We start from the raw sequence: 13,451 nt of genomic DNA on the forward strand, positions 1-13,451 counted from the left end.
GGATAGAAATTTGGTTTATAGAGATTATCACTATCAGAAGGCAGGCAGCAATTTCAGTGGTAAAAAACCGACTTTTATCCGAATCTAGAAGCAAACGTAGGTATAAATTTAACTTTCTTTTTCCTCAAATATTTTGATAATTTTAGGTCAGGTTTGTAATCTCCATTTCGCCTTTGACCTAAAAAGTACAATGATGAAGTCATCTCTCCATTTTCCTTGTGTGTTACAATGACGTGATATACCGCAAGGATCACAGACAGACAGCGGACATAATCTAATTCCGCTATTGTTTTATCCCCAAATTAAATTGTTAAGGTCAGCTAGCTCTAAGATTGAGACCTGGGGGATCCTGACAGTCGGTTTACTGTAAAAATTAATAATAACCCTTAAAAATAATATGTAAGCTTGTTTTAAATTTTAAACTTGGCAGATTTCACAATTTGATGGATATTGTATCCGGCTCTCTGAATATTAATTAGATTTTCTTGATATGAAAAAAAAGAGACATAGTTAATGAAACGATTTTTTATCAATCTTGATTTCCTCCGCTAGGGAATAAATACACGTGATATTCAACAGGTGTTGAGACAACGGTGATATGAAATGGTATTGCTCGCAATTTGAAGTTTATCGATTAATAAACTTAATTCAGTATTCTCCTATTATAAAAGTACATGACATTCAAAATAATAATTAAATTATATTTAAAGAAAGACAGTAGTCACCACTCGACATGATAATATAACATTGAATCAAATTGAGGAATCCTGTAGCGAGATGATGCTTAATATTTAAGATGCGTATAGTGTTGCAAAACGTGCAAATTATAAAACTTTACGAGAGGGCGAAGCGATCGAGCAAAAAATACGAGAAGGAGGGGGGGGGGTGAACTAGCGTCTGGGATAAAATGAGGAGGATAAGGGAGTGCGCAATCCCATCATCGATCTTGGTCGAGAGAAAAGATGTTGGAAAGGAAGCCTTCAAGCTCATTTACACTGATTTTGTTTTTCAAAGAAGAATTAGTATTTCTTTTTTATTTTCGGAAATTAATGTTTTATTGTACTCCTAAACTCCTCCCAACTGGATTAAGACTCTTCTGTACACCCCATCACCTTGAGTATTATAATCCCGGATATTTTGTTTTGTTGTAACAGACTCGTAAGTGTCTTGTTTTGGGTGTGGAGCATTAATTGAATACTTTGAACATGAGCTATATTAATATCATTACGAATTACACTGGAAAGTTACAATCATCACTGATTAACAGGTATACAAGTATTTTCGATGAACTTTGATACATGGGTCGATGACTCTTACCGGTGAAGCAGTCAGAGGTTCGCATTTGAAATATCAATAACATTTCAACTGATATCCATTTTGAACGTTGAGCCCCAGCATAATTATGATAATAACGGTAGTCAGACATTAAATAATAAATGCACGCTGACACTGGCTGGGACTGGCTGATGTCAGCAAAACCACCATAGTTATAGCAATTATCAAATATTAACAGGCTTATGTATGAGGGAGTGTGGTTATAGCCGCTCGTTTCAGATGAAAACAAAGAGATATCGATAATGCTAATAACATTGTCGAATTCGTCGAATTATTGATCATAATTCATTGTATGTACAAAATATTTTAAACATTGTTCGAAAACTGCGAACACTTACTCAGCGTATTTTACAATAGAGAATTTCATGGTCCTAAACAAATTTTCAAAACTTTATTTATTGTACACCCAGGCACGGGTTTAGCCGGACTATTATTATTTTTCCTTGGGAGGAGGGGGTGGGGCTTCTAGGGGCTTGAGGAAGTTTTAAATTGGGCCATTTAACACGTTTAATGCAGAGTAAATAGCCTGTCAATGGCAGCATTGGGATGGGAAACTATACCGACGAAACAGGTGTAAATTGGTGTAGGGGAGGCTTGAATCACAAGTATCCTCTCCAACGGAGAACCGCGCCTGCGTATACAAGCACTATAGCGTACCTATGGGGGGGGGGTAGACTGCTCCCCCTGAGGAGTCACAACCCATGCAAGGGACGTGTCCCTGCCCCCCCTGACGAGCTTGAAGACCTTTTTTTTTGCTTGTCAATTTTTTTTTCTGTTACGAATTCCTATATTTGTTGTTGAAGACCTATTGCCCCATATGGGAGATCCTAGGTACGCCACTGGACTGTATTCAAGTCATGTGTAAAGGTATACTCGAAGTCGAAGCCCAATAAATATGTCTAATCAATTGAGTATTACACATTACAAGGATGAAATACTAGTTCACAAGCTTAGCTGCATGACTACATCTGCCCCTGCTATCCATGAACCATTTCTAGAACAAATGAATTTCTATTTGTAATCATGTTTTTCATATTGCGTCATGATGAGAAAAGGTAATAACCGGATATACACTGTACAGGGCCATTCCCGTTATTCTTCTTAAAAGATGTATCATGATCTAAGAAACAGCAATCCCAAGTATACTCGAGCTTCATTAATATAAGAATCCGTGTACGTGCATTCTGATGATGATGATGGTTAATCTGCTGGGCAAACCCTTCACTCGAGTTAAGGGTCTGAATGTGCAGCCTATTCATGCCTTGTGTACTGAAGGCTTTCTCGCATATGTGCTAGTCTTTGCGTGGAGGCACAATTGTTGATCAAAGTTCCAATCAGGGTCTGTGCCTGCAGACTAGATGATGATGATGGTGGTGGTGGTAGTGATGGTGATGATGATGTTGAAAATCTAGCTATTTATGAGGTGTTTAATTTTTACATGGTATATAAGCGCTTGCATCTTATTATTTTTTCAGTAAAGGTTTAGCCACAATAATAATTATGATTATAATTATCAAAGTAGACAACATGACAACCACTACCAGACACTCTATTAAAAAAAAACAGTAAAAAATTACTAGTTGATAGGGTCAGCTGGGTGCAACTGTTATCATAATTTTCTAGATCGTACTTTACTAGAACAGAGTTATTTCTGACGAGAATATGAGTCAGAAATTGTGACTAGACACATCAGTTGTACCTAGCTGACTACTTTTCTAGTCAATTTGACTTATTTGTTTGAAGAGTGTAGCCTTACAGAATTGTGATGAACAGATGAATGACCTCGTGTTGCTCGATCATAATACCGAAGGGACAGAAAATGATATTTGGGCCTATCTTTAATCTTTAAACTGTTGAAGGAGTTCAATGGGCGATTACATATAAATTGTTCAACCCATCAGTTGGGGGGGGGGGCGTTTATTTTATGATGTTGTCCTTCGTTAAGTTTAGTATAACATTCCTCATCTATTTGCTCTTGATATTCGTGATTTCCTACAAATAAAATGATTTTCAAATAGTCGGCATCCTCTCTTCGATGCCCCATTCATTACTGCATGTAGGCTAATCAACATGATAATTTATTTTACCTCGTCTCCGTCCGAGTTATTTTCCCCTTGCGACATTACACCTTTGTTAATTTTCCTACGAATGTTATCCTTTTCAGGATAATATAAGAATAAAGATCAGGGTTAGTGTTAGGTTAATGGTAAAAAGTAATGTAAAAAGTTAGGACTTTTTTCGGGTAGTATTTGTCGTCCGGTATTGTCATCGCCCATAATATCTTGAAAAAATAATTTAGGATATTAGCTTATCGTCTTTATAACACTTACCACATCGAAACGGCGCCTATAAGTGCTTTCTAGAATATGGATTGCCTTTATTATTACCCCGGTCATCCGATTCTGATTTGCCCACAATTTGAGGCCTGTAAATATCAAGTGACAAAGTAACGCAGAAAATCTTTATCATGTTTATGATTTATGAAAAAGGGGGGGGGGGTAATCAATAAATGCTCTGAGAAGTATATGAATTCGGTTGCCATGCCATGGTTTCCTTTTCAAAGACGAACAAGATAGTAATTCGCTGCATGGCAGTATATAATTAGGACAATGAATGCTTAGAAGGAAGATAGATAAATTTGTTATGAAAACCCTCGTTGTATAACATTACTTTCAAATAAATGTTTTAACTTCTGACAAAATCCAGATCTTTGACAACAATGACCCAGAAAGACATACAAATATCTCACAGTAAACGTCGTTTGTATAACGGGTTGTTATTAAGTCAATACCAGCCCCCTATTCGCGAGTAGTTTATCGGAGTAATTTAGAGGCAAGTTATCTCTTAGATTCTTACTTATTTACTGACATCGTTAATCATTGATGAGATTAACCAGGACTAATTAATTAATATGGTGACGAAACAATTCGTCTCTTGTACGGAGCCCCACCTAGGTGTATTATTAAACATCACGCCATTTAGCAGTTAGCGGTATCTTGCTATCTGGCAGCCGAATTGATTCTTCATTATCCATAATCTCTCTCATCGTCAAGAAATTATTGTTGGAACAAAATCAAGAAATCGAATATTTTGGGGGTTTTGGCCCGACTCTTTGGTTCAGAGGAACAAGCTTCAATCTTTTTTGATTTCCTTCCAATTCTTGCATCTGACTGGAGAATATAACTAAAATTAATGGATTGATTTGATTTGATTAAGAGTATATTATTAATTTTGCAAAGGGGGTTGATAGATCCCTAATTGGATTGAACAACTTTTTCAAGTTTGATTGTTGAATGATACCAAGCAGACACGAAACGGGACTGTTATTACCTTCATTGTTAATTTTAGGATCGAATTCATCATGAGCGGGAAGATGTTACAATTTCTCGCCGCCATTTTGTTTTTGACAGTTTTAGAATCTCAGGTAAGCCGAAATTCATTTTATCGAGTCGGTATTCTATTGAACCAACAAGTTCGTGTATTGGATATTATCTCCACCACTTATTTAGATGGATGACTCTTAAAAAGAGAACTTCAAAAGAAGGCTATATAGAGTGTCCCGGTATATCATCTCTGAAAGAGCTTATTACTGGTATAAAGCAGAGACTCGAATAGATGATAACAAAGAGGGGAAAGGGGAAAGAGAGATGGAGAGAGGGGGAAGGAAATATATCCCTATCATTGCAAGCTTTTCTGAAAAATGATGAAAAATAAACAAGCTGATTAAAGAAATTTAATCACAAAATGAAAAGTTATAGAATTATTTAAAGTTATATAGATCTGTACGAAAAGGTTTATTTAACCGAAGAGGTATTAGATAATTTATGTCCGAGAAAATGGTCTACTCTCACATTTCCCATGTTCACATTAATACACAAACAAATATTTTTTTCTCGAGCATTGACCATACTCCCAAGATCTTGGTAATTTTTTCCTTCTCTTTAATTCACCTGAGCTCTGCGAAGATATTTTCTGCACACATTGTCGCAAACCTTAGTCATGTTAGTTGTTATAATTGGCAGAATACCAAGGCAAACATTTACGGTCTTTAAATTATTACATTGATTTAAAACATCGAGTACAAAATGATAATCAAGTTCAATATACGATTACTTATCGAAAAGCACACATTGTCTATCAAATTAAATGGGAATTAGCACTGTAATAATAAAAAAACTTACGGTTTGTCTAAATGAAGTACGAATAAGAATATGGTTCGTATCATTTGTAGCAGAAAGTTCGTAGATTCAAGATTTAGAATAAAAATATACTCCATTCATTAGAAATATACTAGATGAATACAATATAGAAAGTAGGCGTGTATAGGTATGATAGGCCTACCATTTTCTAGTCCTTATTGTTCTCTTCATATTGTATTAATGTATATTGGATTGTACAGGCGGATCCCGCCACAAGCTTTTGCTTCTAGAGTCTTACGCCCTCTTCCAACTTGTATTCTTTACGAGTATGAATGTATTTTAACAAATGAATTTTTTTTTGTATAAAATGGAAGAAGATGACTGTTTGAATAAAAATAATACATCCATATGCAGCATTCAACATTAATTTTAAAAAGTACATGAATTATATAAATATTGATATAAAAAATGTATAGGAGGTTTGCAGATGTACGAAATCTGTCACAGGCGAGCTCTTACCGATTTACAGTAAAATAACGCGACTAAAAAAAAAGAAAACGAAGTGGAAAACGTTATTAAGGGTAAATAAATAGATATTCATAGTTTGTTTCGAGTGTAGAATGTGAGGGGTAATTACGAATGGAAGAGGCTTTGTATCTTGTTGAAGTTATGTATAAAATAAAATAAAACAACAAAAATGTTCGAACGCTAAGTAAAGTTAAAGAAAAAATACATAAATTAGGCAATTTTGAATTTTAATGTACAATACATGATTAAGGGTGCACACTCACCCTTTTTCTCTCATTGTGTCCTGGTGTATCCCAACAGAAACATATAAGGCTTATTTTAATTTTTACTACCAGAAATGAACTGTTTAAGACAAATCAAACTACTCTTGAGAACGTTCAAATGAGAGCATGTTTCATTGAAAATTATTTTCCTTGATGCATTTTGTGATCTAAAATTCTAAGCCGTCAAATACCTTATCTACAAATTAGGCAATTTTATGTTTGCAATAGCAGAGTAAACACGGTTCATGAATTCAACCAAAAACATGTGAATAAATCATCAAGATGAGATCAAATTATGGGTAAGAAAACTGTGAGAATTTAACAGATCTTTGTCATAAATGTTTTATATTTGAAATGTTTCAGCTTTTAAATGAGAGTTCTGATTGTCGCTTCATTCTATTTCATTTCAACATTTCTTGCGAACTCATTATTAATTCCAATCCATTGAATAGGGAGGAAAGCAATAAAGACAAAGAGAATGGGTATTCAACAAAACATAAACAAATTGCCAGACGGTAGTGATTTCATCAATTGCTATAGGACCAATTTTTAGAGGTTTTTTTTTCTTCTTCTGTGTATAGGTTTCATAATTAGCACGTGTTCCACACACAAAATACTGATCAGAATGATCAAACATAGAACATTTCAAATTATTGTTTTTAAGGATCAGGAGGATGTAACATTGGTTTGACTTTAAAAAAATCTGAGCTAGAAGGTCACACTTGTCACCTGTGTCTGCGATATGTTACAAAAATAAAGCCCAGAAAAAATTGCGTTCGAAAATAATTATATAGTGCTTCAAATATTTAAATATAAAGTGACCAGAAACACCAACTTAATTTCATCCCATACACTTATGTGTACTATTTAGGTGTCTATAAGACGCCTATTTACAAAATCGGGGTTTGCCTTGTAGTTTTAGCTTTTCATTCTCAATAATGGTTGTTTTCAGGGTTTATTAGTTCTAATACATGCACTTGTACACATGTTTCATCTTGGTTTGATAATTTTTTAAATCGGCTGCTCACAAAGTTGGGATTTCTGGACCCGGATCTACCATCGAAACCATGATATCATAGTTAATCATAATATATTAGAGGGACTATCACGTTTATTGAAAAAATAATTAATTTGTTGATGATTAAAAAAATCTAGTAACGTTAATGTCAGAATTACCAATTGTAAATAAATAATAACATTTTAATGATAGTTCAATATATTTGAAAGGATGTGAAATTGGAGAAGTTAAACCAATACCATCTGCCTGGCTGAAAAGAGGAATGAACACTTACAAAATAAGATGGGCGTCTGATATCGGCTTTAACAACAATCTATACACGTAACGGAGATAAAGCAAAGATAGGACAGGGACAATTGGCAATGACAGAAACTAATCTAATTCAAGTAATGATCTATTAACATTCAGTGATGTCATCTTCAAAGGACGCATGTCCAGGGAATTTTGGCATATTTTAGAAGGTGGCGGATGGCTTAATATCATGGACGTAACCGTAGAAATAGCTTAGAATTATCAATATTTATTTACTTCAGAGGGCATTTCCTTATTATCAACTTGATTTAAAGGAAGTTTTGCAACAGAGTTTTAATCTAAATCAGAAAATAAATATTGATTTCATAACACATCGAGGTTTGTGAAATGAGGGCGGAGCTAATATGTTCATTTCACCTTCAATAAAATAATGTCATTTTGTAAAAAAGATTTTTTTTTCAATCGAGGCAATGGTAAACAAAGCAAGACAGAACTCCAAACGGCAATTAGAGACGAGTATTTTTTAAATTTACTTTCTTGTGTGTTTAAAACTGTTACTGATATTATTTGCCTGAAAGAAAACATTAATGAAACCTCCAAATCATACAACCTAATTTCATTCATTTCAGTCCTATTATTTGCATATTCAATTTTCATAATGTTGATACAATGTTTGTACAGTTAACATAACATATTCAAATATTAACACACATAATCAATTATTAATGTGAACTGCGCAGTGAAAATATTTTCAAGGGAGGGAGGACCAACTAAATAGGCGATCTTTTAGGATGAAGGCCTCTGAATAATTGATTACTACGGATTGTATAGGAGGGATAAAAGGAAGGAAACAATTAAAATTATGAAATAAGAATGCATGAATTGGTGATGATCGATTTAACCAAATAAATTTTGAGATCGGTAAATGGTCTGTGGTTAAATTCCGCGATGCTCCATTTTGCAGGGACTAATTTAGACTGAATCACGCGATAAATTTTATGATTTATTTACATGTTGCCCTCACTTTTCCTTATATACAAACTCGTACTCTTTAAGATGATTTTTTTCAGACGAGTTAACTATTAAAATAAATGTGCTACTGGTTTGCAAATATATTCTCAAATAGAGCACATCGCAATTATGGATAATTTAACAACACTTTTCTTTGAGTAGGCCTATACAAGACTTAGGAAAGTAGACATGCCCGTTAAGTAGAAATAGTCAAGGTAGTATTAGTGGTAGTAAAAGTGAAAATAGTATTAGTAGTCACGGTAGTAGTAGTAGTAGTAGTAGTAGTAGAAGTAACAGTAGCAGTGGTAGTAATAGTAGTAATAATAATAATAGCTGTTTTTATATAGCGCTTTTACCATGATGGCCAAAGCCCATTAAAGCATATTATTATTATTATTAGAAGTAGTAGTATAGTATTAAAAGTATTAGTATTAGTAGTAATAGTTGTAATAGTAATAATAATAGCTATTTTTTATATAGCGCTTTTCCCAGGCTGGACTTATTTTAAACCATTAACGGGCGATTCCATATGTGTCGTACGTGATATTTTGTCAACAATTTCTAGTCTCTTAGCTGATTGCTTGAGCAATGAAAAATTATTTTTGGTCAATAATAAATTCATAGTGGGTAGTCATGTAAAAAACATGATAACCATCAAAAAATATTTGATTATGGCTGAATTAAGGGCGAAAATGTTGTGTGTCGTACGGGACTCAGAAATGTCCCGTACGACACGCAACATTTTCACCTATGATTCACCCATGGACAGCATATTTTCGTTGGCTGTCATTTTGTCATGTGTCTACCCAGTAGTACTCTATACTCACCACAAAACAAAAATAGTTTGTTGGGCAATAAGTTGAAAAAATGTTGCGAAAGTAGCTGATTTTTCTAGCATGGAATCGCCTATAACACTGTTGTTCTGTCATGTGACTTCTAGGCTTTGATAAAACTGCTTATAGAGACCCCGCTAAACTTATGATACAATATTGTTTTTCTTATATCGTTGGTAATGAATGAACGAAACTTTAATCGAATGATACTCATCATGTGATCTGTTGAATAACTTCTGAACTACTTTTTATTCAATAACCCTGTGTACCATCATTATCATCATGGGAGTAAAACCTCTGTCACTCTTTATTATGTAATCATGTTAGAATTGGGATTGTATCTTTAATTCTCTATTTGATTATTTGCCTTAACAACAGTAGCTGATACACTGATGCTCTGGTTAAGAAATTTACACGTAATGCTTCATAAGCAAACCGAATCTGCTACCATACACTTTTGCTTTGATAAAATCGAACCATCAAGGCCGAATGGTGATGTATTTGCAAGGTCATATTGATGTAATTAATCGTTCAAACTTGAACAAAGATCATTAATTAATAATGAAAACGAATATGACATAGTTCTGGATTTGCCTGTAAGTTAGAAATTTTGGAATGTGAAGCATAAGAAAACTCACGAAAATCGAGTGTCAGAAAAATGGAATATTGAAATGTTATAGACCATTCAATAATAAATGTCTACAGGAAAATGGGATTACTGAACAGTTTAACGGAAACATTCAATAGGTTGATTAACGTTGTTTTTTTTAAGACGTGAGCGTAAACTATATAAGTAAAGGTGATATGGGTAATAAACATATAGACTGCATCAAACTTTAAAAACTTACATTAATATATTTCCATATTTCAACCTATTTGTTTAATAGTTATATTTCTAATAGGCAATAATTTGCATGTACAAATTCAGTCAGCTCTAATTTACAGTATATTAATTGTGATGTACCACAGTGCTCAATCCTGGGCCCGCTTTAATTCCTTATGTATATAAATGACATTGTTTATTCGTCACCCTTTTTACAATATATTCTTTATGTTGATGACGCTAGTCACACTACATTTTTTTTTCTTCAAACTTTATTTAAAAAATCTTTAAAAATGTTGAATAATGAATTAATCATAATATCCGCGTGGTTCCAAACTATATTATCCTTAAACTTGCAAAAAAGAAACATATTATGTTAGTTTTAAGAACTCCAAAAAAATAGCTGATCATTATACGGAAAAAATAAAGATAAGTGGGATTTCTATTGCACAAAAATAATGTGACATTTTAGGATGTAATTTTAGATGAGTATTTAACATGGGATGACCATGTATCTAAAATATTGACGTCTTTATCAAGATGTGTAGGTATAATGTTTTAAGTAACATACTATTTACCTCCCCAAGCATTACTCTCAATCTATATATTTCTATTTTACTGCCACATGTTGCTTATTACAATATTGTATGTGGCTCATTCAAATTTAAAAAAAAATCACCATATTGAATATTTTCTATGTATTACTTTGTAATTTTGTTCTCGACAAAATATTGGCGAATGCCAGTGATGTTCTATTAAAAAATTCAAATTCATATCCTTTTACTACAAAAAAAGCTATTCGCTATTGTGTGCCGACGCTGGTTATTATGAAAATACCGGTCACCTCTTTTATCGTTTCAAGACTTTAAAACTTAATGATATACACATAACAATATGTTGTGCTTCTACATTGAATAAATTTAAGTTTGAGTTTTATAATTCCATTATTAGCACTTATTCGATTTAAGATATTGTTATTTTATCATTCTATCATGTGTATTTATTTATCGTTTTTTTCTCCTAATTCATGTCATTTCAATTATGTTGTAAATATCGGTTTCTTTTTCATTTTCATTTGAACTATTATATTGCGAGTATGTAGGCCTACTTTCACATGACTTTTTTTATTTGTACGTATCTATGTAAAACAAAGTAATATTAATCGATACACGGCTGGCGGGTCAAGCGTCCTTTGGTAAGGCGTTAATCCACACTTTGCCACTCTCGACCCAGGTGCTAAATGGGTACCCGGTAGGATGCGAAAGATATTGTATGTTTGATTTTGCCAGCGCCATTATGTGGCCGCGACGAATGCAAGGAATGCTCCCCAGGGAGTGGAATTTGTGCACTTTTTGTGCTTGGTTGAAATGAATCCAATGACTGGGGTAATAGTATGCTGTAACGCGCTTTGGGCCATTCTGGGAAAAGCGCTTTACAAAAATTGGCTATTATTATTATTATTATTATCATTATTATTATTATTCACGATCTTAAAAAAAGACATAAATATTAACAAAATAAACATTAAGTGATCAAATAATCATATACAATATAAAAATAATTAAACTTAACAATGCATTTAATACAAAATTATTTCTTTTCGGGATTTTATTCATCCAGTGTGATGAAAACTTTGCACATTCTAAATAACTGCTGCTTAAACCTTATACTGGACAATATGCTTCCAACATTGGGTAAAATATTGCCCAAAATTGGTTGGACACATAATTACCGTGCTGGTTAAAATTTCGCCCAGTATTTTTTTTTACAGTGTATGTCAGTTTGTGATTTACACTGTTGAAATGCTCAAATTACCATTTCTTGACTTGAATAATAACCTTGTTAATTTTTCACTTTTCTTACAGGCGTATGTTCACGAGGCTGGAAGATGTATGATGTTCAGCGAATGCGGGAGAAATCCTGACACAAAGAATAGAACAGAATTAAATTGCTTAGATAATGACCTTGCCCGAAATACCGGATCCGCCGCGGCTGCTGGACTTCTGCGGGATTTGTGTCCAGCTCTTGATATAGAAGAAGTCTGCTGTGATGTCGAACAACTAAGAACATTACAGGTATATTGAACATTACACTCTTAGAAGTCCGAATTTGAATCCGGCCCTTTGTCCCGTATTTGTAATCCTCTAGAAAAGGATTCCCCCCAAAAGGTTATTTTCGTGCTTCAGAACTTTAAATCATACTTAAATGATTTATAAAGAACCTAAAAAGTTTCCATGGTGGCTGGTTCTTTAAGAGAAGATTTAAAGGCTCCAAATATCCAGGACAAACAAAAACCCTGTAAAACCCCCCTTTTTAAGATTGTATATAATGGCTTTAATTAAGTGGTGTTTAAATCATTCAAAACAATTGTTAGTTTCTCCCCCAACATAAACAGGATAGAGTCCTGCTTTGCTAGAGTGATAGAGAGGTGGGGGTTAGTTATGGAATGAATATACATTTTGATTCAAGGTGAATATAGAAAAAAAGAAGTAAAGAGCTCCTAATATATTACATTATTTTTCAAAGCATGCTGTTCCTTCCGTGTGCTCAAGACTGTAGTTATTTTTTCTCCATTTCTTTTTTTAGTGTATGAAACGCAGATGGATGCTAAATTCACTCCCCCCCAAAAAAAAAGCCGGGAAAGAGGTATTTTCTTTAGTACCAAACAATTTTAAGTCTTGCATAGGCCTATATCATTGAAATTATTTGTGTTTTTTAGTTTTTTTTTAGAAACGTTTTATTTTTCATTTCATCAAATTATTCACAAGAAAAGTGAATTGCTTGATTTTTTACATTTATACAGCCCCTGTTGACGGCAATGAGGCCAGCATTCGGCCGATGTCCGGCTTGTCTTGAGAATATTGAGACAATGATTTGCGAACTGGTCTGCAGTCCTCATCAGAGTCTGTACACCAATGCTACAGTCCTTCTCGATAGCGAAGACGGATTGGGTGTTCGTCGCTTCGATGCCTTCGTCGGAGAGGAGTTCGCTGAAGTCGCCTACGATTCGTGTAAATCTATAATCTATTTTTCATTTCACAACAGTCTCACACACTAAGAAATTGTTGCACCCTGGTAACAATGATAGCGCCTTTTGGGATGCAATCTTGCATCCTATATATGAGTGGGGGAAATGTGCAGAAACGCACCTTTTCATTATTATTTGCGTTAAGAAAGACTTGTTTGCACACTAAAAGGTGTAACGTTTTACCTTTTAAGGTTCATGGTATACCTGACGATAAGAAAAAT

General features: G+C 33.8%; 1 protein-coding gene across 1 annotated transcript in view; it reads left to right on the forward strand.

Moving 5' to 3' along the window:
• Positions 1 to 4,288: 4,288 nt before the first annotated feature.
• Positions 4,289 to 13,451, forward strand: part of LOC121408320 (NPC intracellular cholesterol transporter 1-like) — a 36,662-nt gene continuing 27,499 nt past the window's right edge. The window contains exons 1-3 of the mRNA XM_041599745.1: positions 4,289 to 4,759; positions 12,068 to 12,277; positions 13,006 to 13,213. Coding sequence (XP_041455679.1) covers positions 4,697 to 4,759; positions 12,068 to 12,277; positions 13,006 to 13,213 — 481 coding nt within the window. The 5' untranslated portion in view covers positions 4,289 to 4,696. The remainder of the gene's footprint in view (positions 4,760 to 12,067; positions 12,278 to 13,005; positions 13,214 to 13,451) is intronic.

This window comes from Lytechinus variegatus, chromosome 2 (assembly GCF_018143015.1).
Source record: "Lytechinus variegatus isolate NC3 chromosome 2, Lvar_3.0, whole genome shotgun sequence".
Classification (NCBI taxonomy): domain Eukaryota; kingdom Metazoa; phylum Echinodermata; class Echinoidea; order Temnopleuroida; family Toxopneustidae; genus Lytechinus; species Lytechinus variegatus.